This window comes from Mchenga conophoros, linkage group LG3, assembly GCF_057382185.1.
Source record: "Mchenga conophoros isolate Kocher_MC1m ecotype Shallow Benthic linkage group LG3, M_conophoros_male_GT1.1, whole genome shotgun sequence".
Taxonomy (NCBI): Eukaryota; Metazoa; Chordata; class Actinopteri; order Cichliformes; family Cichlidae; genus Mchenga; species Mchenga conophoros.
The window spans coordinates 52,938,201-52,960,874 of NC_140528.1; the positions used below are offsets into that span (position 1 = coordinate 52,938,201).

Consider the following 22,674-nt stretch of genomic DNA (forward strand, 5'->3'; position numbering starts at 1 on the left):
ATCTCTTTACCCCTAGTCTTAAGTGTATATTTATTTTTTTACTCTTCTTATATATATTTATTGTTTGTTTACTTGCATTGCTGTAACTGGAGCCTCGTCGTCTCGTCTCTCTACATACTGGACTGTATGTAGCGGAGATGACAATGAAGTTTACTTTGACTTCAGCAGCGAGCAGGCGCACCGAGGGCTCTCGCGCTCACTTTTCGCGTATAGAATTTCGAAAAAACATCGGTGCAAATTATAAGTCTGTATCATAATGTCTGGTGTTTTCGTGTTTGTTGGTTTGTTTTTATTTTGTTTTATTTTGCGAGTTGGTTTTTAGATGCCGCACCAGCCCGCCCTCTCCTCTCTGCGCCGCAAGCAGCAGGCGCACCTCGCAGACGAAGGGCGTCCTTACTCCCAGCAATGGGCGATAGAAAACCGATCGGAGCCTATGCCATTCCCAATATGCGCCTTGCTGACGTCGGGGCAGCATGAGTACGGGCATTTTTTTTTTGCCGATGCCCGTGATGTCGCCCCCCACCACGATGCCGCCCCGGGCACCCGCCCGTGTCGCCCGTATCTAAAACCGCTACTGGGAGACAGATTCAAAGTTCAATAAAATAACTAAATGTCTTGATGTTCCTTACTTGAAGATACAACATCCACAGTGTTACATATTTTATAAAGGAGGATCAGCACAATGACAACAGCATCACTACATAAACCAAATTTAAAGTATTTAAGGGAAGTTAACTGGACACGAATTAAGTTTTTCTTTAAAGAAAAACAATTCTAAGTAAATGTTTCAGTCCTTTTGGTCAGATGTCGGTGCAAAATTACTGACGTAGCAAACATGTCAGGTTAGAATGCTACAAACACTGACGCTGGATAAAATCTAACTGAGAACTTTCAGTTCAGTTCAGAAGAAATGTGTCATTCTTCTATAAAAGTCATAACCTCGTAAGTGTGTACAGGTCACACTTAAATTAAGCTACCAGAATTTTTTTTCTGGTTAAGCTGGAGTGCGTGACATAGAGCTGACCGCCGTTTAGTGCTTCTGCGTCTTTATAACGACCATAAAAAGCTGGCTGAAACTGATATGAAATTACTTTCAGAGCGAGCTGCCATGTTGGGTCTCACTGCTTCCTGAAAAGGGTTATTCCTGTGTTTTCTCATGGCGGTCCGTTAACGTTTCTGTTCAGCTGGACCGTTTCTGCATTATCGGTGGTTTCTGGATTAAATTCTGCACCGTTAATTGGAGGTAAAGTTGTACACCGTAAACCTTCATGCTCATCGGCTGCACTCTGTCGTTTTACGGTGTCCTAGGTTTTTCTCTCTTCTTCTTCAGAGTTTGTTTTCCTTTCTTCAAGCTATACAATTAACTTTATTAACGCACAGATTACATTTATGCGGTTTTATATTATTTATATTATTGTTCTCGGTCATCCGGGTCGAGTTACTGTAAAGAGCTTGGGGAAAAAAAGGCGACTGGACTGTTATTGTAACCAAATAAACTGCTGATGCGTCTTTGTTGCGAATTTATCGAAATAAACTCAATTTCCAGTTTATGTCGCACATTTTCACTCGTCTTTGAAGGCTTAGTCTTCTTTGTTTCCTATTATTATTTGGATTCACTGAGTTACGAAGATCCTGATTATATCTGCGTAGTTTGATAAATAACGAAAGTGAAACTAAAGATGACGCCGCCATCTCCCCAGGGACAAAAACAAGCAGTATAGACAGCAGTAAAAATGCACTACATGAAACATGGAAGTAAGTTAAGGTAGTAAAAAATAAGAAGTCAGTTAGGGTTCTCTGTGTTTAAATGCAGTAATTAGTATTTAAGGAACATTTTAAATCTGATTAAATTATGTTATTGATCGGAGTCTCCTTTGTTCCATATTTCATATGTGCCAAGATCTTTTCAGTGGGTCTGGAACACAGCTGTGACTCTGAGCCATGCTGCTGTAACTGCTTGATGCATTTTGTTGAATTAAGCAAAAAAGGACGTGAAAGTTACACATAACATTATCAAAAATGCTCCGGATGATGAGTTTCTTTTTTCTGTTTTTCACCGTCCACTTTTCCCTAAAATAATTTCACGTGTTGAGATTCAGACCAAAGTCTTCTGCTTTGCCTCAGCCCGGAGTTTGTGGAGTGTGTGATCCAGCCGCTCTGGATCATTTTCTTTTATTTAATAATACAGTACAATACAATGTACTATTTTAAATTAAATTAATTTTATGTATTACTTTATTTTTCCACAGTATTTTCTTCTGGATTTTTTTTAGCCACTTATGAATTTAATCACTTGTGGAATTGCCCATAAACATCTGTAAAAGCTCTTTAAAGCGCTGGTACTTTGTATCTATGTATCAGAGTATCCATATTATTGAATACACCACAACCTAATTAGAAACAAACAAATAAACAGAACACATCAACAGAAACAAACCAGATTAAAACTTGTTTCTCTCTTTGATCAGGTGACTGCAGGATTTGGCCAAAATGGAAAGGTATGACACTCAACACCACACATCCTTTTTAGTATAAGTGTTATTTATTCATACAGTGTCACTGAAAGCTTTACTCTATGATGGTTTGAAACTAAAGCTTATTTTTCCTACAGATTAAGATGCCTTTTAGGGTTATATATATTTACTAGAATAATATTTACAATGAACAACATTTCCCCTGATCTGCCTCATTATGAGATTTTCTTTAAAGAGAAAAGAAAGTGTTTTTACCACCTTATCAAAACGCTTCACTATAAAAGCAGCATCAATGTGAAATCATTTCAAAAGACTGCAGTAAATATTGGACTGGTGTGTTTTTGATACACATGTGCCATATAACCTATATTATAAATCTAGAGGTGCTGGTTATTATATTAGTCTTGTTTTTAGATCCAAAGAATACCTGCCTGCCTTTAGTCTTCACGGCCATTATAAGCTGTCCTCTAACATCCATAGATTTATGTGATCTGTTTCAGATCATAGGTTTCTTGCAGTTAAGCACCAACAAAAACAGATGAAAACAGATGTCTGAAGTCTTCCTGGAAACCAGAAAAGACTGAAGTGAACCAAAATAATTTAGTGTGAAGAGCTGTAAACTATATAGACCCAGTGTTTTTTTTCTTCTTCTTGTAAATAGTTTGTGCAGCATATCCTGCAGCTGAAGACTGTAAAGGTAATTTCCATCCCTGATGGTCTCCTTTTCTGCCTGCCAGGATCCATCAAAGACCAGAAACCATGGAAACTGAACAGGAACCTGAACTCAGCTGTGTGTCTGTGAAGAGTGATCGGTCAAAGGAAGCCATCGTTGTTTTCCAAGGAAGTGGATCTCCTTCAGATGATGAGTAAGATATAACCATTTGTCTAGCAGCTGTTGTAGCTGAAGAGTAAAGAAAAAGCAAAAAACAACAACAACAACAAAAAAAACCCATAAATTAATACTGATTGTCCACATTCCCCAGATCAGATTCCTCTGGTCCTAAACCTGGACTCAGCACGAGGAAGACGAAGGGTAGAATGAAGAGGAAGAGTTCAAAATTATATCCCACTGAAGTTAAAAGAAGAAAATCCTCCGCTGCACATAAGTAAGATATGATTATTTCCATACAGCGATTGTGGCTCAAGAGTTGGGAGTTCGCCTTGTAATCGGAAGGTTGCCGGTTCGAGCCCCGGCTCGGACAGTCTCGGTCGTTGTGTCCTTGGGCAAGACACTTCACCCGTTACCTACTGGTGGTGGTCAGAGGGCCCGGTGGCGCCAGTGTCCGGCAGCCTCGCCTCTGTCAGTGCGCCCCAGGGTGGCTGTGGCTACAATGTAGCTTGCCATCACCAGTGTGTGAATGTGTGTGTGAATGGGTGGATGACTGGATATGTAAAGCGCTTTGGGGTCCTTAGGGACTAGTAAAGCGCTATATAAATACAGGCCATTTACCATTTTACCATTTACATTACATATCTGCAGTAAGGAAAACCTAAAAACTGCTTTTGTTTCACTTACACCTTAAATTAAAGCTAAAAATAGATGAAAACTATTTTTGTCTAAAATGGTCAGTGTAAATAAAAAACAATCACATGTAGCTTCTCTAAAGGAAACACAGTTTACACACTACCACAGCAGACATTAAAGACGATGACAGAATTACTACTCATAGTTTTCAAATTTGGTCTTCAAGATCATTTCAGAGCTTCTACTTGACTTCATTAAATGTCTGTGTCTGAAAAAGAGATCCAGAAGCCCAACAGGCTAAAGAGAACAACAATCATTCCCTGTTATGAGCCTGAAACTACAGGCCTGCTGACTTCTTTTAGTTAATTCCACGTTGGATTGGACAGACTACAAGATATTTATAAATGCCTCATATCTTGTCCAGTAGTTAATAAAACTGAAGATTGAAAAGTGTATTTTCCTCCTTGATGGTCATTGTTTCTGTTTACCAGGACACATCATAAACCAGATGTCCCTGAACCTGGACTTGAAGCTGAACCCAGATGTGTGTCTGTAAAGAGCGATCGATCAAAGGAAGCCATTGTTGTCTTCAAAGGAAAGGGATCCCCTGCTGTTGAGAAGTAAGATTAAATGATGCCTAGTAGGAGTTATAGCTGACGTGTTTCCTTACTCCAGTCTGGTGAACTGGTGATAAAATGGTAACTTAAAGTAAGAATTGAAATATAAGGAAATCATTTTCTGTCTGAAAGATGAATTCAGTGTATCACTGTAATCCATACATGATATCAACATGAGCTTGGTATTGATCTTTCTCTTTGTAGGAACACTACTGATAAAAAATTAGTATGTGATTATTATTCTTGAGTATCAAAGAAAAGTCTTATTTTAATACTAACATTATTCAATAGTCACCTTTTGTTTATATTCATGTTTTATAGTACTTTTCAAAATCGGGTCTACAAAGTTTTTACAATGAAAAATTAAGAAACAACTATGTAAAACAAAACAAATTAGACATTTTTCCCTTTGATATCTATGGTGGTATGAAAGATGAAGAGAGAATGGCCGTTATATTGTTATTTCAAGCACTGTGAGTGTAGAATCCGCCTGCTGGTCAGACAGAGGATGAATTGAAGGCCTGCACTGTTACTCATGCAATGGTACTCTAGTAGAGTCCAAATTTTAAAAAGAGAGCTCGAGATGAACATAAATAGGTTAATTTTAAGACCTTTATAAAACAGACACACAAAGTCTAAGCTTTGATTCTTCACGTTGTCTCCATAGAGTTGTTCAGTCTGGCTCAGATGTCTCCTGCCCCCATCATGCCCCACAACATAAAACTGACCTGAGCCAAATATTTATGGTCTGTATATGTGAAACATTTATTTATTTATTTGTTTTTTTACTATACAGCTTAAATCAAAAAATAGATAAAAGTAATCAGCTTTCACTAGAGCTACATTTTAAACAGAAATAAAGCCAAAGCGTTACCTTCACTTCAGGAAATTTGTTCATTTGTCATTCATTCTGTTTCAGGGGCTGGAGGACAACATTGTCACTTTTGTGAAGAATGAGCTAAAGAAAATGCAAAATCATCTAAATGCAGAATCCCCTGAAAGTCAGAGAGAAGATGTGAAAATATTGGACAGTGAAGACGGGGAGCAGAGGAGGATCATTGGAGAGGCACTTCTGCAGATCACAGTTTATTTCCTGAGGACAATGAAACTGGAAGATCTGGCTGCCTGTCTGGAGAGCAGTAAGAGGATTTCTTTTCATAAATGCACCATTTAGGAGGACAGAACTGTTGTGTGTCCTGTATAGGGATGGGTATCGTTTAGGTTTTATCCGATACCGGTGCCAAACCGGTACTTTTGAAACGGTGCCGGTGCTTAAACGGTGCTCAAACCGGTGCTTAAAGAATGGAGAACACAAAATTGGTCCAAAAACCTCTCATGTTCAGCTGTTTTTTTGTGAAGAGATAACAATGTTAGCCTTTTCTGCAGCTATGGGGCATATATGGTATCACTCATGGCTGGAAGCAGTGCTTAAACAATGGAAAAAAAACACAAACTTTGTCCAAAGACCTCTCATGTTTAACTGTTTTCCACTTTTGGCAGCACGGTGGTTAGCACTGTTGCCGCACAGCAAGAAGGTCCTGAGTTCAATTCCACCGTCAAGCCGGGGTCTTTCTGTGTGGAGTTTGCATGCTCTCCCGTGTTCGCGTGGGTTCCCTCCAGGTACTCCGGCTTCCTCCCACCGTCCAAAGATGTGCAGCTTGTGGGGATAGGTTAATTGGATAATCCAAATTGCCATTAGGTGTGAATATGTGAGTATGAATGGTTGTCTGTCTCTGTGTGTTGGCCCTGCGACAGACTGGTGACCTGTCCAGGGTGTACCCCGCCTCTCGCCCTATGACAGCTGGGATTGGCTCCAGCGCCCCCCGCGACCCTGAAAAGGATAAGCGGTAGCGAATGGATGGATGATGTATTTTAGCCTTTTTGGCCTGGGTGAAGGGAGTATCTGCCATTAAACAAGAAGACAGCCGCATGTAACTACTACGGTGTTTGCTAGTTCACCTTACTTGCATTAATGTAATAACATGGTTAGCCTACTCAATGTAAAGTATACACGAACAACATTAAGCTACTCACGCAGAGAAGAACGGCTGCTGCTGCCGTCATCATCCATCATCATTTCTGCTACACTGGCAGGGCTAGGGGCCAGGACTCTACTCTTCGGGTTTTTGGGGGATGTTGCTAACTCCGGGTCCAATAACAGGCAACCCACCCGCAGTAGATGTGCTCGGTGTGAGGTCTCGCAGCAAGCTATCAAATACGCTGCATTTTTCGGCTTAAAAAAAACAACACTATGCGTCGCCAGGTGTTTCATCGGATTTGAGGTGTTACCTCCTTTGACAGTATCACAGTATCAGCTTAAAGCACTTGTTGCAGGCTGCTGAGTTTGCATATTTTGCTGTGAAGTACAGCCAGACTTTTGACTGCTTCGCCTTGGGCATTTTTAATCTGTAGCTCTGCTCTAAAAGAACGTACGTACCTGGACCCGCCTACTATCCTCGGAAACGTAAAATGATTGGCTAGAATTCAAATTGTGTGACATCTCAGGAAAAAAAAAAAGCACCGAAATAAAGCACCGAAATGTGCGCTGCTTTTCGGTCTGGTTACTACCCTTTATGCCATCATGGCACCGGATACCGGTACCCATCCCTAGTCCTGTATATTCAATACTTTAATAAAAATATATAACATTCTTACGATACTTTTATAAAAGAAATTATGGACTAACATTTATATTTGAATTTCTCTTTTTTTGCTTAGAAAACCCTTATTCAGGTTGTAGGTGTGAGCTTAAGTCTACCCTAAAGAAGAAGTTTGAGTGTGTGTTTGAGGGGATTGCTAAACCAGGAAACGCAACCAATCTGAATAAGATCTACACAGAGCTCTACATCACAGAGGGAGGAACCGGAGTGGTCAACACTGAACATGAGGTCAGACAGCTTGAAATGTTTTCCTGGAAACCAAACAGACCAGAAACAACAATCAGGTGTGAAGACATATTTAAAGCTTCAACTGGAAGAGACAAACCAATCAAAACAGTTCTGACCAAAGGAGTGGCTGGCATCGGGAAAACATTCCTGACACAAAAGTTCACTTTGGACTGGGCTGAAGACAAGACCAACCAGGACATCCAGTTCATGTTTCCATTCTCATTCAGAGAGCTGAATTTACTGAAGGATAAAAAGTTCAGCTTAGTGGGACTTATTCATCACTTCTTTACTGAAATCAAAGAAGCAGGAATCTGTAACTTTAAAAAGTTCAAAGTTGTGTTCATCTTTGATGGTCTGGATGAGTGTCGACTTCCTCTGAACTTCCACATCACTGAGATCCTCACTGATGTTACAGAGTCCACATCAGTGGATGTGCTGCTGACAAACCTCATCAGAGGAAAGTTGCTTCCTTCTGCTCACATCTGGATAACCACACGACCTGCAGCAGCCAATCAGATCCCTGCTGAGTATATAGACATGGTTACAGAGATCAGAGGGTTCACTGACCCAAAGAAGGAAGAGTACTTCAGGAAGAGACTCAGAGACAAGGAAGAGGCCAACACCATAATCTCTCACATCAAGACATCACGAAGCCTCCACATCATGTGTCACATCCCAATCTTCTGCTGGATCACTGCTACAGTTCTAGAGAGTGTGTTAAAAACCAAACCGGCTGGAGGGAAGCTGCCCAAGACACTGACTGAGATGTACATTCACTTCCTGGTGGTTCAGACCAAAGTGAAGAACATCAAGCATGATGGAGGAGCTGAGACAGATCCTCTCTGGAGTCTAAAGAGTAAGAAGATGATTGAAGCACTGGGGAAACTGGCTTTTCAGCAGCTGCAGAAAGGAAACCTGATCTTCTATGAATCAGACCTGACAGAGTGTGGCATTAATGTCAGAGAAGCCTCAGTGTACTCAGGAGTGTTCACACAGATTTTTAAAGAGGAGGGGGGACTGTACCAAGAGAAGGTTTACTGTTTTGTCCATCTGAGCATTCAGGAGTTTTTAGCTGCTCTTCATGTCCATCTGACATTCACCAACTCTGGTATCAACCTGCTGAAAGAAGAAGAAACAGCCTCAGTGCAGACTGGAGAATCTTCAGTAAGACATTTCTACCAGAGTGCTGTGGACAAGGCCTTAAAGAGTCCAAATGGACATCTGGACTTGTTTCTTCGCTTCCTCCTTGGTCTTTCACTGCAGACCAATCAGGATCTCTTACAAGGCCTGCTCACACAAAAAGGAATCAGCTCACAGATGAATCAGGATATGGTCAAATATGTTAAAGAAAGGATGAATGACACTCTCTCTCCTGAGAAAAGCATCCATCTGCTCCACTGTTTAAATGAATTGAATGATGACTCTATAGTGAAAGAGGTCCAGCATCACCTGAGTTCAGGACACCTGTCCAAAGTTGATCTCTCTCCTGCTCAGTGGTCAGCTCTGGTCTTCATCTTACTGTCATCAGAAACAGGTGTGGATGAGTTTGACTTGAGGAAATATTCAGCTTCTGAAGAGGCTCTTCTGCAGCTGCTGCCAGTGGTCAAAGTCTGTGAGAAAGCCCAGTAAGTATCCAGTTTAAGCCTTTCAAGAGATTACTTTAAAGTGCTTCTTTTAAGAGTTTGGAAAGTTCTCTGATATTCACGTTTCCAGGTTGAGTGGCTGTAACCTCACAGAGAGAAGCTGTGAGGCTCTTTCCTCAATTCTAAGTTCTCAGTCCTCCAGACTGAGAGAGCTGGACATGAGTAACAACAACCTTCAGGACTCAGGAGTGAAGCTGCTTTGTGTTGGACTTGGGAGTCCACACTGTGTGCTGGAAACTCTCAGGTTAGCTGATTCTTTGTTTAAGAAAATGTGGGTATTTCACAACAACTGTCGTTATTTTATAGATTTTAAGATGTTGTTTCTGTTCTGATGTAAGCTACTGAAAGAGAACAGTAGAAGTGAAACACACACTTCACAAATCAAAAAAACTATAACTTTATTTATGATTTAGTGTAGATTTATTCCAAACGGCTCTCATATTTTCGAATGTGTAACATACAGACGATTTGTCACATAGCATCGGTATGTTACGTTTTTGGATGAGAACGTGTCCGTCATAGTAAAAAAGACAGAAAATAATTATGTTTTTTGTTGTTTTTTTTAAATTTGAGTACAGAAAAGCCAGTTAGTGTGTTTTTAACAACTTTAACTAGAATCAGAATCTGTTAGTTCGACTGTACATCATCAAATTCAGAGCAGTTCCTAACAATGATGTGACATGTTGTATGTTTGAAGGCTGTCAGGCTGTCAGATCACAGGAACAGGCTTCCCCTCTCTGGACACAGCTGTGCGCTCCAATCCCTCCTATTTGAAAGAGCTGGACTTGAGCTATAATCATCCAGGAGACTCAGGAATGAAGCTTTTGTCTGATCTAAAGAAGGATCCACATGTGAAACTGGACATACTCTGGTAGGAAAACAGGAAATACAACTGGAAATATATTTTTTCTCCAACATATTGTAACAAAGAGCAGATATTTTGAATTTTTGATTTGTTTAACCCCAGTTATGACAGGTGCCTTTGTGATGGTTCTGGGTCTGTGACACAGGGTTTTGAGGGTTTTTTTTTTTTTTTTTTTTGCTGCTTCCTGTTGTGTACCCATGTCCTTTGTGCTCCACACAGTCACAGCCATACCTCCCTGTTTTTAGTCAGACGAGGCGCCAGGGTTTCCATTTTCACGAAGAAGTCATCTGTGGGTGTGGGCACACCCGGGGAACACAGATTAACAGAAACTAATTGATGAGACAGGAAGCAAACACACATGAGATGAGGAACTTTCAAAATAAAACAGGAATTAAGAGTATACTGACTGTGACAGAGACACATGAACCTGACCGAGACAGAAAGGTAGACAAACATGGAGACAGAGGAATACAAACACAAAGACAGAGACTCAAGGAGTGACACAGGGAAAGCAGGGAACAAACTGAAACTCCAGGAATCAAAATAAACAATCACTATAACCAGGAATATGAAAGAGCAGAAACAAAAATAAGCACAACTGCATAATAAGTAATGAAGAAACCCAGGAACACTAAATCAAAGACGCCTACCCTAAAAACTTTCAATTATAAAAATATGAGAATAATAAAGATCAGTCAGAACTTAGAGTCCAAACACAAACGCTGGATCGAAGCCCCAGGACTATATGACAGGGTCGGCAGCAGTCCAAATGAACTGGAGGGGCAATTAACTTTGAAAGGTTGACATTTGACTCTTTTTGCCATTTCAAAAAAAAAAAAAAAAGCAATGTATATTTGCAACTATACAGTCACAGTATACTCAGAAGGAAATATATCCATGGTTAAAATAAGTACAAAAATATCTGTGTTAGACTGTAGAAGCAAGAGACAAGCTGTACACACATGTTCTCTCAATGAACTCACCACACACAGCTGACTTTGAAGACAATATCTTCAGCATATTCACATGATGATGAATGAAAAACTTTCCATGATGCTCATGCTTCCCTGCCCTGTTATTCCCACTGACACTTCTGGTAGAAACATCTCATAAACAACAGGAGAAAGACTCAGACTGAGTTTAGAGGTTGCACAGGGTGATATGTTTGCTCAGATTTTGAAAGGTATTGGACAATCTCCAAAAGTTGATTCTGTTCATCTGGACGTAGCGTTTTTGTGGGAGAAACGTTTCGTCACTCATCCAAGTGACTTCTTCAGTCTCAGCTGACTGCAGGTTTCCCCAACCTTATAAACAGTACATTTGCATAATGACTGAAACCAGCCCACTGAAGGAACAATGGGCTGGGAGGACAATGTGACAGTTATGTTGTGACTGGTCAGAATTAGCCAACAAAAGTTAATACATGTTTTATTATTCATGTTTTCTTCGTCTTCTTCGTCTTCATAATGGATTGCATTTATATAGCGCTTTTCTACGCACCCAAAGTGCTTTACAATTCCACTATTCATTCACTCAAATTCACACACTTTTAACCCTTTCACATATAGTGGTCACAACAGTGGACAGCTATTCAAAGGCTATTTTCTTGTATTTGTGTCAGTGTACATGGTATACTGGCACTAGTACATTCACGTTGTTGTAAAAAGCATGATAATATATTCAGTAATCCAACGTATTCAGAATACGTTACTGTCATTGAGTAACGTAACGGAGTACGTTACAGAATACATTTTGGGGCATGTATTCTGTATTCTGTAATGGAATACGTTTTAAAAGTAACCTTCCCAACACTGTCCCCCACCAATGCTGGGGCAACAGTGACAAAGACAGAAACAGACTCAGACCCAAATAACTTGAAGCCTGAACACAGCAGTCTTTTCTCAAAATGTTTTGTTCTATATATTGATTTGTTTTGTGTTGCACTGAATAACTAAGCAACTGAAACATCCTCACACATGTTAACAGAGACAGAACATAGTATTTGAAGCACATTGTTTATTGTAGTGACAGAAACACAGGGAGGCAGAAAATAAAGCAGACTGAAACCAAGAAATGCTGCTGCAAGAAAGTATGAAACCAATACAGAATATGGAGAATAATCAAAAATTCAAAACCAGAAAAAACCCAAACATCCCAAAACTCCAAACTCTGAGTCTAAAACCCAGGGATCATGACATTATGTAACCCTGTTTCATTGTCCCCTCCAGATTTATTTTCCTCCCTTGCCAATGTTTAGGCTCAGATTGTCTTCCCAGACTGACTCTCAGTCTGGAGCTTACTGTGTACCTTTATGCCAATAAATGCAGAACCACTGTAAGCTTTAAAACAGGATTTTGACTTTCCTGGTGCCAAATAAAAGTGAAGTAAGTACTTGCATTTCATGCGGTGCAGATACAGTCATGTGAAAAAGTAAGAATTCTTCTTAAGTTATTCAATTCCTACTCATTGTTGAGGTGATCCTACAGGGGTGCACTGTTTTATACAGTGTTATTTATACAGGATCTTTTTTTTTACACGTCTTCAATGTCCTCAGGTTGTATTTAGGTAATTTAAGAACCTAATACAGACCTGATAATTAAAAGAAACGTGCTTACGATACATAAAAACAAAAATCCAACCTTAGAACTAAATGAGAAACTATGATCATTTTCAATTTATTGTGAGATAAAATAAAGTGCAAGCTTATTTCTCTAGAAGAGATGAATCAGAGAATATAAAGGCCATGTTTTCACACTAAAAGATGATGTGCTTATTTCAGTGTGGAGCCTCAAGGAGTCCAGTGGATGAGACCAGGTCTAAGAAAATGTAAGTGTGTTTTTGATTTACTAGCTGTATTTACATCATTTTTTCACACTTTATATGCATCTCTGCTAAATATCTTTTATCATATATTTTATAAAAAATTGTTTCAGTTATTTAATTCCACAACTAAAAACCCATTTTTGATACAATCTTAAAACATCACAAAGTTTAGCATACTGGTTTTTCTTCTTCATAAACTAACGTGAAAACCAATTAAACCCTTTCTTCATTATCTGGTGAAGAAATGTGGCCACATGGTCAACTAGAATTTTCTATTCAGATATAATTTTGCTAGTGGTAAGATTGGCATGGCTAGAGGAACAGCTGTAACAGCGCCAACCTCGTGATTAGTTTATAATATTTGGTGCGAAATCAAAGTTACCAGAGAGGGGGGGGAGATTTATTAAATTATTGATCTACTTTAAACAGAATTTGGCTTCATGAGTCAGGTTGTAATTCATCTGTGTTAACTAGCATTAGATAATGTACCGATGATCAGATTTGAGAATGAAGACAGAAAAATCTTTCCATAAATCAAATACACTGCTGATGCTGACTGATTCTGACGATGACCTGATTTTTGACTGAAAGGCAAATGTAAAGTTTGGCTCTGTTAACACTAAACTACCAAGGAGAATATTTTTACCCATCAGCATTTTAAAAATCCTGTCACCACACGAGATATTTTCACTGTGTAGAAATCAGTGTAAAACAACTCTGGCACTCCTAGTTGCCTAGCAACACATTTACATGCATTTTGATGTGCACATAAAATGAAAATAATCAAATCACATAACATCACTTTGATGTTTGTGTTTAGTGTTGGTGGTGCACCTTAGATGTGAACTGAATGTGAATGCAAAGCCTCTATACTTATAGTTACATTTAAATTTTAAATTTCAAAACTTACATTTAACTACTGATTTTATCTACTGTTCTGATTTTATCTGTTTTGATTTTATATACTGGTTTGTTTGTTTGTTTGTTTGTTAATTAGTTAGTTTATTTGCTTGTTTTAATCAATTTTAAATCATGCTTTTTATTTGTTTTTGTTTCTAATGTCTCTGTAAAGCACTTTGAATCACCTTGTTGTTGAATTGTGCTATACAAATAAACTTGCCTTGCCTTACATGTTCATATATATTCCAGTCACTTCCCTTTTGAATTAATTATTGTTGATAATTTTTAATTTTAAGATTTTTTTTTCTATTTTTCATTCACACTCATCACACTGCCTGCATCCTTGAATGTTTAAGCAATAGAACACAAAATATGAGGACCACATTTACTGTTACACATTGGCTATAATTAATTATTTGCTATATACACTGTGTCTTATTGTCCCTTTTAGATTTCTGTGATCTGACGCTGGATTCAAACACAGCACACAAGAACCTCAAACTGTCTGATGGAAACAAGGAGGTGACACATGTGGAAGAAGACCAGCTGTATCCTGATCATGATCTTAGGTTCGATCACTGGCCTCAGCTGCTGTGTACCAACAGTCTGACTGGTCGCTGTTATTGGGAGGTCGAGTGGAGAGAAGAGGTTCATGTTGCAGTAACTTATGGAGGAATCAGACGGAAAGGAGATGGTGATGAAAGCAGGTTTGGAAGGACTTACCAATCCTGGAGTCTCTACTGCAGTGATGACAGGGGTTACTATGTAGATCACAATTACATAGCAAGAGCCATCCCTCTGCTCTCCTCACCTCTCTGTCACAAAGTAGCAGTGTATGTGGACTGTTCTGCAGGAACTGTGTCCTTCTACAGTGTCTCCTCTGATAAACTGATCCACCTGCACACCTTCAACACCACCTTCACTGAACCTGTATATGCTGGGTTTAGAGTGAAGTCTGACTCTAGTATCCACCTCTGTGCTGACTCAGAATAATGAACTTACTGTGCAGAGAAATATTCTCACATTGGTGTTTCACACTTTTTCTCACTTAAATATTATGAACCTTAAATATATCAGGTAAACTGTCAGATACGTTGTACATATATTGGCTTGGTTTGTAGTCCCGAGTTGTTGAATGAGATTCTCCTGAAAAAATCATCTTATTGTCTTTGGTGCCTATTTTTTAAGAGCACTTATCAGTTTCTATTATGCGTCACAGTTTAAATAGGAAAGAGGAACTTTACTTTAAAATCTGTTGCATTACTATTATCAACTATTATATTTGTTCCATTATACACATTTTAATAATGTTTAGACTGATGGATGAAATCCTTGGAACTGAAAATTTAGATATTTTAGATGTTGATGAGTTAGGCTTTGTGAGGAGGAGAGCTGCAGGCTTTAGATTTTGTGTTTAGGCTTAATTTCTTACATTGCATTACTATACATTTGTGTTTTTCTCTCTTGTTATGCAAATTAAATAACACTTAACTACAATTAATTCCTGGAAAAAGGCGATATCACCACCATGTGACCAGTTTTCATAACAATCTATCCGAATGGTTCTGGATCCAAAAAAAAATTATTAATTTCTGATGATCTAAATGTAGCTTTAAATACTACTGACACGAGTGCACCTTATGGAGGTTGTAACTGGAGGCCTTGGAGACATCTCTCTTCATTTCATGTTCAGTAAAAACAGTCTGACTTGTAGATGACCTCCAGTCTGTGTTTCTCGACTGATCTAAGGAGCTTGGAAAGAAAAGCGTCTGGACTTCTTAAAGTTACTACGATGACCTGGATGACTGAGAACCTTCACAGACATATTTCTCGACTGATAAGAAACTGTTTTTCAATCTCAGATTTGGTTTTTATTCTGTGTGAAAAACACAATCCTGATTTGTAACAGAAAAGGGAAGGTGAAGACAAAAGAAATATGTAAAGAGTAGGATTTTTTTCTTGTTGACGAAGGTGTTTTTACTTTTCCAGTGTATAAATGTGTGTAATTAATTTTAAACCTTTGTCAGTTTAAATATTCTCCAACTGAATTTAAAAACAGCTCTTTTTAAATAAATTTTAATAAAGGACTGTTTGTCTGGTACTATGTTGCACTGTTTATATGAAACACTAAAATGAAACTGTTTATATGTGTATAAACTGTACACTGTATCCAGAGAGTCAAAAACAAAAACAGAGGAAAAACAGACAGGAAGATATTTTTAAAGCATCTTTGTAAACATTTATACAACAAGTGTATATTTTCTGTATATGAGGGGAAAAGCGAGAAGCAGAAAGACTCGTTCCAACTTTCATTCTATCAGTTTCTCCTCTCATCACATAAATACCCGAGCAGTGACAGAGACCGCGACTGCAGCATTTCTCATCAGAACACAAAATACTGAGAACCATCCACACTGTTTTGGGTCTTCAGATCTCGTCCAGCATAATTCAAAGCCTTGTTGATAACAATAATATAAATTGTGTGGTGTGAAGTTGTGGAGAGTTGCAGGGTTGTAGGTCAAAGAACTAGTAAACACATGGGGGAACACTCCCGCTTTGATCGTTTCTGCTCTTCTTCTCTTTTTTCAAAACTGAGCACCTGATGGTTTTGAACTTTTCTTGTCCATCTTTCATTGGTTTTAATTTTGCACTCCAGTGAACACTCATCCCCGAACCCGAGGATCACCACAACATGACCTAACAGACCTACACCTTAGTTCACAGATTCACTTTGTCTAAGATTTATTTCTGGGCTTTCACACAACCCAGGATTCAGATCATGAATACATAATGTGCTCTATTTGGAAGCAGCATGTCTCCCTCCCCTGTCGACAGGTTGTGTGTGAGACTTTAAATCATCAAACTGTAAATTATAAATTTTAAATTGTTATTGATCCCTTTACCTCTAGTCCTAAAGTGTATATTTATTTTCTTACTCTTCTTATATTTATTGTTTGTTTACTTGCACTGCTGTAACTGGAGCCTCGTCGTCTCGTCTCTCTATATACTGGACTGTATGTAGCGGAGATGACAATAAAGTTTACTTTGACTTCAGCAGCGAGCAGGCGCATCGAGGGCTCTCTCGCTCACTTTATAGAATTTGAAAAAACATCGGTGCAAATTATACGTCTGTATCATGATGTCTGGTGTTTTCGTGTTTGTTGGTTTGTTTTTACTTTGTTTTATTTTGCGGGTTAGTTATTAGATGCTGCTCCAGCCAGTCAGAGAATCCCCCGCCGCCCTCTCCTCCCTGTGCCGCAAGCAGCAGGTGCACCTCGCAAACGGAGGGCGCCCTTACTCCCAGCAAATGGGTGGCAGAAAACTGATCGGTGCCTATGCCATCTCCAAAATGTGCTAGCATGATGTTTTTTTTGGTTGTTTTTTTTTGGGGGGGGGGGTTTCTGCCGATGCCTGTGATGCCGCCCCCCACCACGATGCCGTCCCGGGCAACCGCCTGTGTCACCCGTATCAAAAACCGCTACTGCTAAGAGCTGTTTCATTCACGACCAACACATCATTAGTCACATGATGGCATCGTTTTCTCTCCGTTTTGGCCTCCCGTCCACACTGAGACGACGTTTTCGCTCAAGGAAAACGCAGCGTTTTGAAAACAGTGCTTTTGCGTTGCAGTGTCGACACTGATGATGCATGTTAGTCATGTGATGCATTAATGATATATTTATATGTGGCAGCAACAACTCCACCTCATTGTTAGTCCATTTAAAAAACTCTGCGCTTTTCAAAGAGCCGGAAAGTAAATAAGCAGCAGACAGAAATGAGGCAGGCCGAGTAGTCTTGCGTTTCACGCATGCGCAGTACTGGAACGTAAGTGTTTTCGGATGTTTCAATGTGGACAAACAACTCTGTGAAAACGACTGAAAACGCTAGTGTGGACGCGGAGCGTTTTCAGACGAAAACACCATTTTCTAGTGTGGACGTAGCCTCAATCCTGAAAAGAAGTGTTTCTCAATCCCACAAGCAGCACTGTGAGCCTGTCTGCTGCGAGCAGCCGACTGGGCGACCTGTGTCTGTCAGACGCGACACAAAGCCCCATCACAGCTTTCAACTCTGCACTCCACAGTTTCATATACTGATGTAATCACAGCGATTTTAGCAAAGATTATTTAGTTTTGGGTCATAAGAGAAAGAGGAATTCGGTGACCTTGGTCCATGAGAAGTCCATAACAAATATGTTGCATATGGATGAATCTGTAAGAGTTTTTTGGAAAGGTAAACAGGAGACTGTTGTTGTAGAGTGGACTGAGGAGATGTGATAGATTGATTATTTGTTGAAGTTCATAATGGAGTAAAAAAGTTGTGGTTAAAAGTTACCCAATATATTATTCAATTTATTTCAAATATGTAAATCTATAAACAAGGGTAAAAGAAGTCCCATTAAGAGACGTAATGTAACACAGGCTAAAATAGTTAAAAGAGTTCATGACTATGTTCAACTGGATAATAATCCTTAATCTGACTACAACCTGTGTAAAATGCAATCTGTGATCCACTTGTCGAGGCTGGGGAATAATCCATGTGATTTAGTGATCATGATTGATTAGTTATGCCTGCCGTTGCCGGAAGGGGGAGCTCAGGCCACGATGCCTCATTCGCAATGAAGCTGCTGAAAGAGAAGCATTACCCTTTTCAGGTAATAATTGAGCAATTCTGCTGTTGGACTTTCCAAATATGTATGTTGAGTTGTACTGACCGTGTTTCCAAATGTACCAAGAGGATACTAGGAATACTAAGATGACCTGTGTTAACTGTGATGTTAGGATAAGCTATAAGCAGCAAGCTAAGCTAAGCGCTCTGTTGGTGGCTAGCATGAAGCCTTATCATGCCAGACTGTGTATGAAACATACATTGTGTGCATTTTGCATTTGATCTGGACAAAGAACATGTTTATTTTGTGTGAAGGGACAAATGCCTATTAGTATTTTTATATGAATATTTTGTTTATTTTCTGTACATTTCAGTTTAATGATCTAAGTTTGTTTATTGATTCATAAGTTGTTTTTGTAAATTCTTACATTCAATTTAATCTGTAACTTATAGAAAAGGAAAAAAACAGTCTTGAGATATATTGTCTTACAACTAACAGAGACTGTACATCGTTGTTAGGATGTTTAATACTTTTGTATGTATGTGTATATTTCTGAATCATTCGCAATGAAGCTGCTGAAAGAGAAGCATCGTGTCTGAGCGTCATCATTGACTTATCCCCTTTTCAGCCCCTTTTCAGGGTGTAACAGAGACAGGGGAGTGGAGCTGTTTAGTTGCAAAAGACAAATACCGTATTTTCACGACCATAAGGCGCACTTAAAAGTCTTAGATTTTCTTCAAAAAGTACGGCGCGCCCTATAGCGCGGTGCGCCCTATGTGTTGTAAGGAGGACGTAGTAGAGAACACCATGAGAACGTTAAAGGGTGAAGTGTGGGCGTTGATCGTATATACCGGGACAATCGCACATACCTGTATAAAAGAACAGGTATGTGCATTATGCAGGACATCGTTGTTTTAACAACCCTGAAAATGGCAAAGAGACACGCTTACGAAGCACAGTTTAAACTGAAGGCCATCAGCTATGCGGAGGAACATGGAAATCGAGCAGCGGCGAGAGAATTTAAGATTAACGAATCGGTGGTTCGCAAATGGAGGAAGCTGGAAAACAAGCTCCGGCAGGTCAAGAAAACGCAGCTGAGTTTCCGCGGACATAAGGCGAGGTGGCCCGAGTTGGAGGAAAGACTCGAGCGGTGGATCATCGAGCAAAGAGCGAGCGGGAGAAGCGTTTCGACGGTCACCATTCGGCTAAAAGCAGTTTCACTAGCTGAAGAGATGAACATTGAACATTTCCAAGGAGGTCCGTCTTGGTGCTTTCGTTTTATGAAACGGTGCCATTTTTCCATCCGGACCAGGACTACGGTAGCGCAGCAACTTCCAGCGGATTATAAGGAAAAGCTGGCCATCAAAAATGTGAGTACCAAACTCAGTTTTGCTCCTGCTTTATTTTTAAATATGCACACTTGTATGCTTGTGTGTTGTTGATGATAACGATTACCGGCAATAGAAATGTGAGTAAGGTACCGAATTCAGGTTTGCTCCCGCTTTATTTTTAAATACGCATACGGTACTTGTATGCGGCCTATGGTCCAGTGCGCCTTATGTGTGTGTTAAATACAGTAAGGGCACACATAACTGAGACTGCGCCTTTTAGCACAGTGCGCCTTATGGTCGTGAAAATACGGTAAGCTTAAAGCAAAACCTGAAACACATGGTGAATTGTTTTTTTTTGTTTTTTTCATTACTATGCAAACCCCTTTTAGTTTTGTAAATATTGACTATATTGAGAAATCTTATTTTATTCTTACTTTATTTTACAAATTTATTTGTGAATTAGGCCATTCAATAAAGATGGATTTTATGTTGGTGGTTGTAAAGATCTGGGTGGATAGTTTAATTTATTCTTTATGTTATTTTATTTTTTAATTCCATTTTTGAGTTTTATTTTTTAAGACTTGGTGAACTGCATTTTTTAATAACATTGCCTACCCTTTTTAGTTTAGTTAATATTGGCAATAGTAAGAAGTATTACTGTTGGGCTTGGATGTATTTAATATAGGGCATCTAATTAGTGTTTTTAGTTTAGGATCTGATGAGGAATATTTTATTTTATTCTTTGTTGTTTTGTTTTTCTGTTTTCCCCTTGATGGATTACCACCTTAATGTGGTCAGGGGGGGGTTGCGTTCCTCAGTGACCCTAAGAGCTACACCAGCAGAAGTTTAGCCTGCAGGTGCGACACCCAGGTTGGTCTAGTCTTAGGGTGGAGGCCTGACAAAGTGCAATCCAGTTACATGACAAAAACAGTTATCAAGAGCACCCCATAGCACATTTCTGTTCCTATTCTGATCGAATTGGGCTTCAGTGTTTGTTTACAGTACAGCTCCACATACAGGAGACAGCAGGTGAAAATTATGTTACCTGTCAGCGTCCAGCTGCAGCCTGTGTTCAATATTGTTAGAAACTGATATGGATCAGCTCATGTCGTTTTTTGTTTTTGTCTTTTACTTTGTAAATTCTGTTTCACTGCAACATTGAACTTTTGGGTGATGACAGAAAGACTGTGAGAGCAAGTGCACTTTATTCAGCTTGAGCCTGGAAGCTGATAAAGAGCATTCACTAATGTGTCGTTAATTCAAACTGGAAATGTAAGGCTGGAAACCTGTTTTAGAAATCCTCTGGATCGTACCATGAATCTCATTTGTTTCGCTGTTTAAAGGAGGGAAGGTGTGTTTAGATGATGCTTGCTGGTTGTAACAACCGTATCCTCTGACACCACACCCTGAACCCACTGCTCCACTCCTCCCCTGCAGCCGAGCACAAACCACACTGACCACACACTGCTACTAAGAATCAACATGAACACGACAAAATTAACCAGCATTGTTAAAAGAACAATTATCGAGGGCACACATTTGCTGGCTGTCTTAACTTGTTATCAGCTCCCAACACACATTATCAGCACATTTCCACACATGAGTGTTGTTTACACTGAGTGTTTTATGTCACAAAACACAAACAAGCTAATTTTTCACAGTTTAACGACTCACTGGATAAATTTACATCTGAGAGAAAAACATGTTTTAGTGAAAAACTGCACATCCATGTTTTCTGGAAGACAGGTTCAGAGTGACATCCCAACAACCCTGCAGACAACATTGTGCTTTTGTTTCTGTGTCAGGTACAAAAAGGTGAACCTTATACACACCTGATTAATGTTTATGGGACTTATCTTGCTGGTAATGATGCTTTGGTTTGTCATTTTGTTAACAACATACACCCTGGTTCTGTCTGTCATCACTATAGCTGCATGTGTACAATGTGGATATTGATGTTATGTAACAACGAGGCGTGTGCCGACAAATCCAGGAAGTCTTTGATGAAGCTCATATTCAGGCTCACTTCTTTAAGGGACGGTGATGTCACCGATGACATCTGAAGTCTCGCTGGTTCAGAAAGTGTTTCGAGTGTTGGTGCAAGTTACGAACAGTTTCAGCTGTGACACAGAGGAGCTTGTTTCCATGGAGCCTGCTTAAAGGAGAAGGGTTTCCTCCTGTGTGGCAACACTTTGAGCTGATCTTTCTCAGGAAAATATTACACATAATGTTCACGTCAATAATGAAATGTGTTACTGCTAAAATACTCACAAGCTTTTGTGTTTTTGAATTCCAAGGTGAAGTGTTTGTGTTGTACCAAGCAACTGGGGAACACCACCAACACCAACACCACCTGATCTATGGGTATTATCTAGGCAGAGGTGCATCGATCCAAACCTTTACAGGCCTGCTGTGGGATACTCTCCTCAGTTCCATGTGAAAGGGTTTTCCAAAGTCGGGGAGATTATTACCAAAAAGAGAAACAAGCTCATTCCAAGCACAATGGGAGAAAAACAGAATTATTTTCTTAATAAAAATGAATAATGTCACCATCACCTCAGTATTCATGAGTACACTCTCTGTCCCATCATTTGAAAACACTGCAACAGTTTTAACATCAACATCTCACGTCCTCTTGGATTTATCTAAACAAACTGTAATCAGACTGATGAGTTTGTTAATATTTGTGCGCTGTTCACAGTGTTGTTAGTTTTGGTCTAAAATATTCTGACTTGAGCTGTTTGCGCCGTAGAATTTATTGGCATGTTGCACCTGTTGCTGCTGGTGCTTTGACATTTCAGCAGACATATCAGTGTCACATACATTGTGTTAATTCAGCATGAGTTCAGAAATACATGAAAACAACTTAAAACAAAAATGCTGGAGTCCAGGAAAGCAGTCCAAAGAAATCAAAGTTCCAGCAGCAGGAGCCCAAAACAGTCTGTCTGAGCTTTGTCAGAAAGATGCAGTCCTCAGCTGAGCTGCCCTGGGAACAGGAACTGGAAGTGGAGAGCGGAGCTCAGGAGCAGTAGCAGTCACTGGGCAAACTAGGTTAATGGTGC

At 39.5% G+C, this 22,674-nt stretch overlaps 1 protein-coding gene across 1 annotated transcript; it reads left to right on the forward strand.

Annotated features, from left to right (window-relative positions):
• Nucleotides 1-1,064: 1,064 nt before the first annotated feature.
• On the forward strand, nucleotides 1,065-15,757 carry LOC146579442 (protein NLRC3-like). Its single transcript, XM_085269179.1, has 12 exons — nucleotides 1,065-1,243; nucleotides 2,469-2,498; nucleotides 3,212-3,340; nucleotides 3,458-3,580; nucleotides 4,431-4,559; nucleotides 5,224-5,302; nucleotides 5,476-5,695; nucleotides 7,275-9,069; nucleotides 9,158-9,331; nucleotides 9,785-9,958; nucleotides 12,732-12,778; nucleotides 14,127-15,757. Exons 2-12 carry the CDS (start codon nucleotides 2,491-2,493, stop codon nucleotides 14,666-14,668), a joined length of 3,420 nt encoding a protein of 1,139 aa, XP_085125305.1. The 5' UTR covers nucleotides 1,065-1,243; nucleotides 2,469-2,490; the 3' UTR covers nucleotides 14,669-15,757.
• The last annotated feature ends 6,917 nt before the right edge of the window (nucleotides 15,758-22,674 follow it).

Coding starts and splice junctions, on each gene's coding strand:
- LOC146579442 (XM_085269179.1), top strand. Junction 5,303..5,475: donor ACCTGAGCCAAATATTTATG/GTCTGTATATGT, acceptor ATTCTGTTTCAG/GGGCTGGAGGACAACATTGT. Junction 5,696..7,274: donor GGCTGCCTGTCTGGAGAGCA/GTAAGAGGATTT, acceptor TTTTTTGCTTAG/AAAACCCTTATTCAGGTTGT.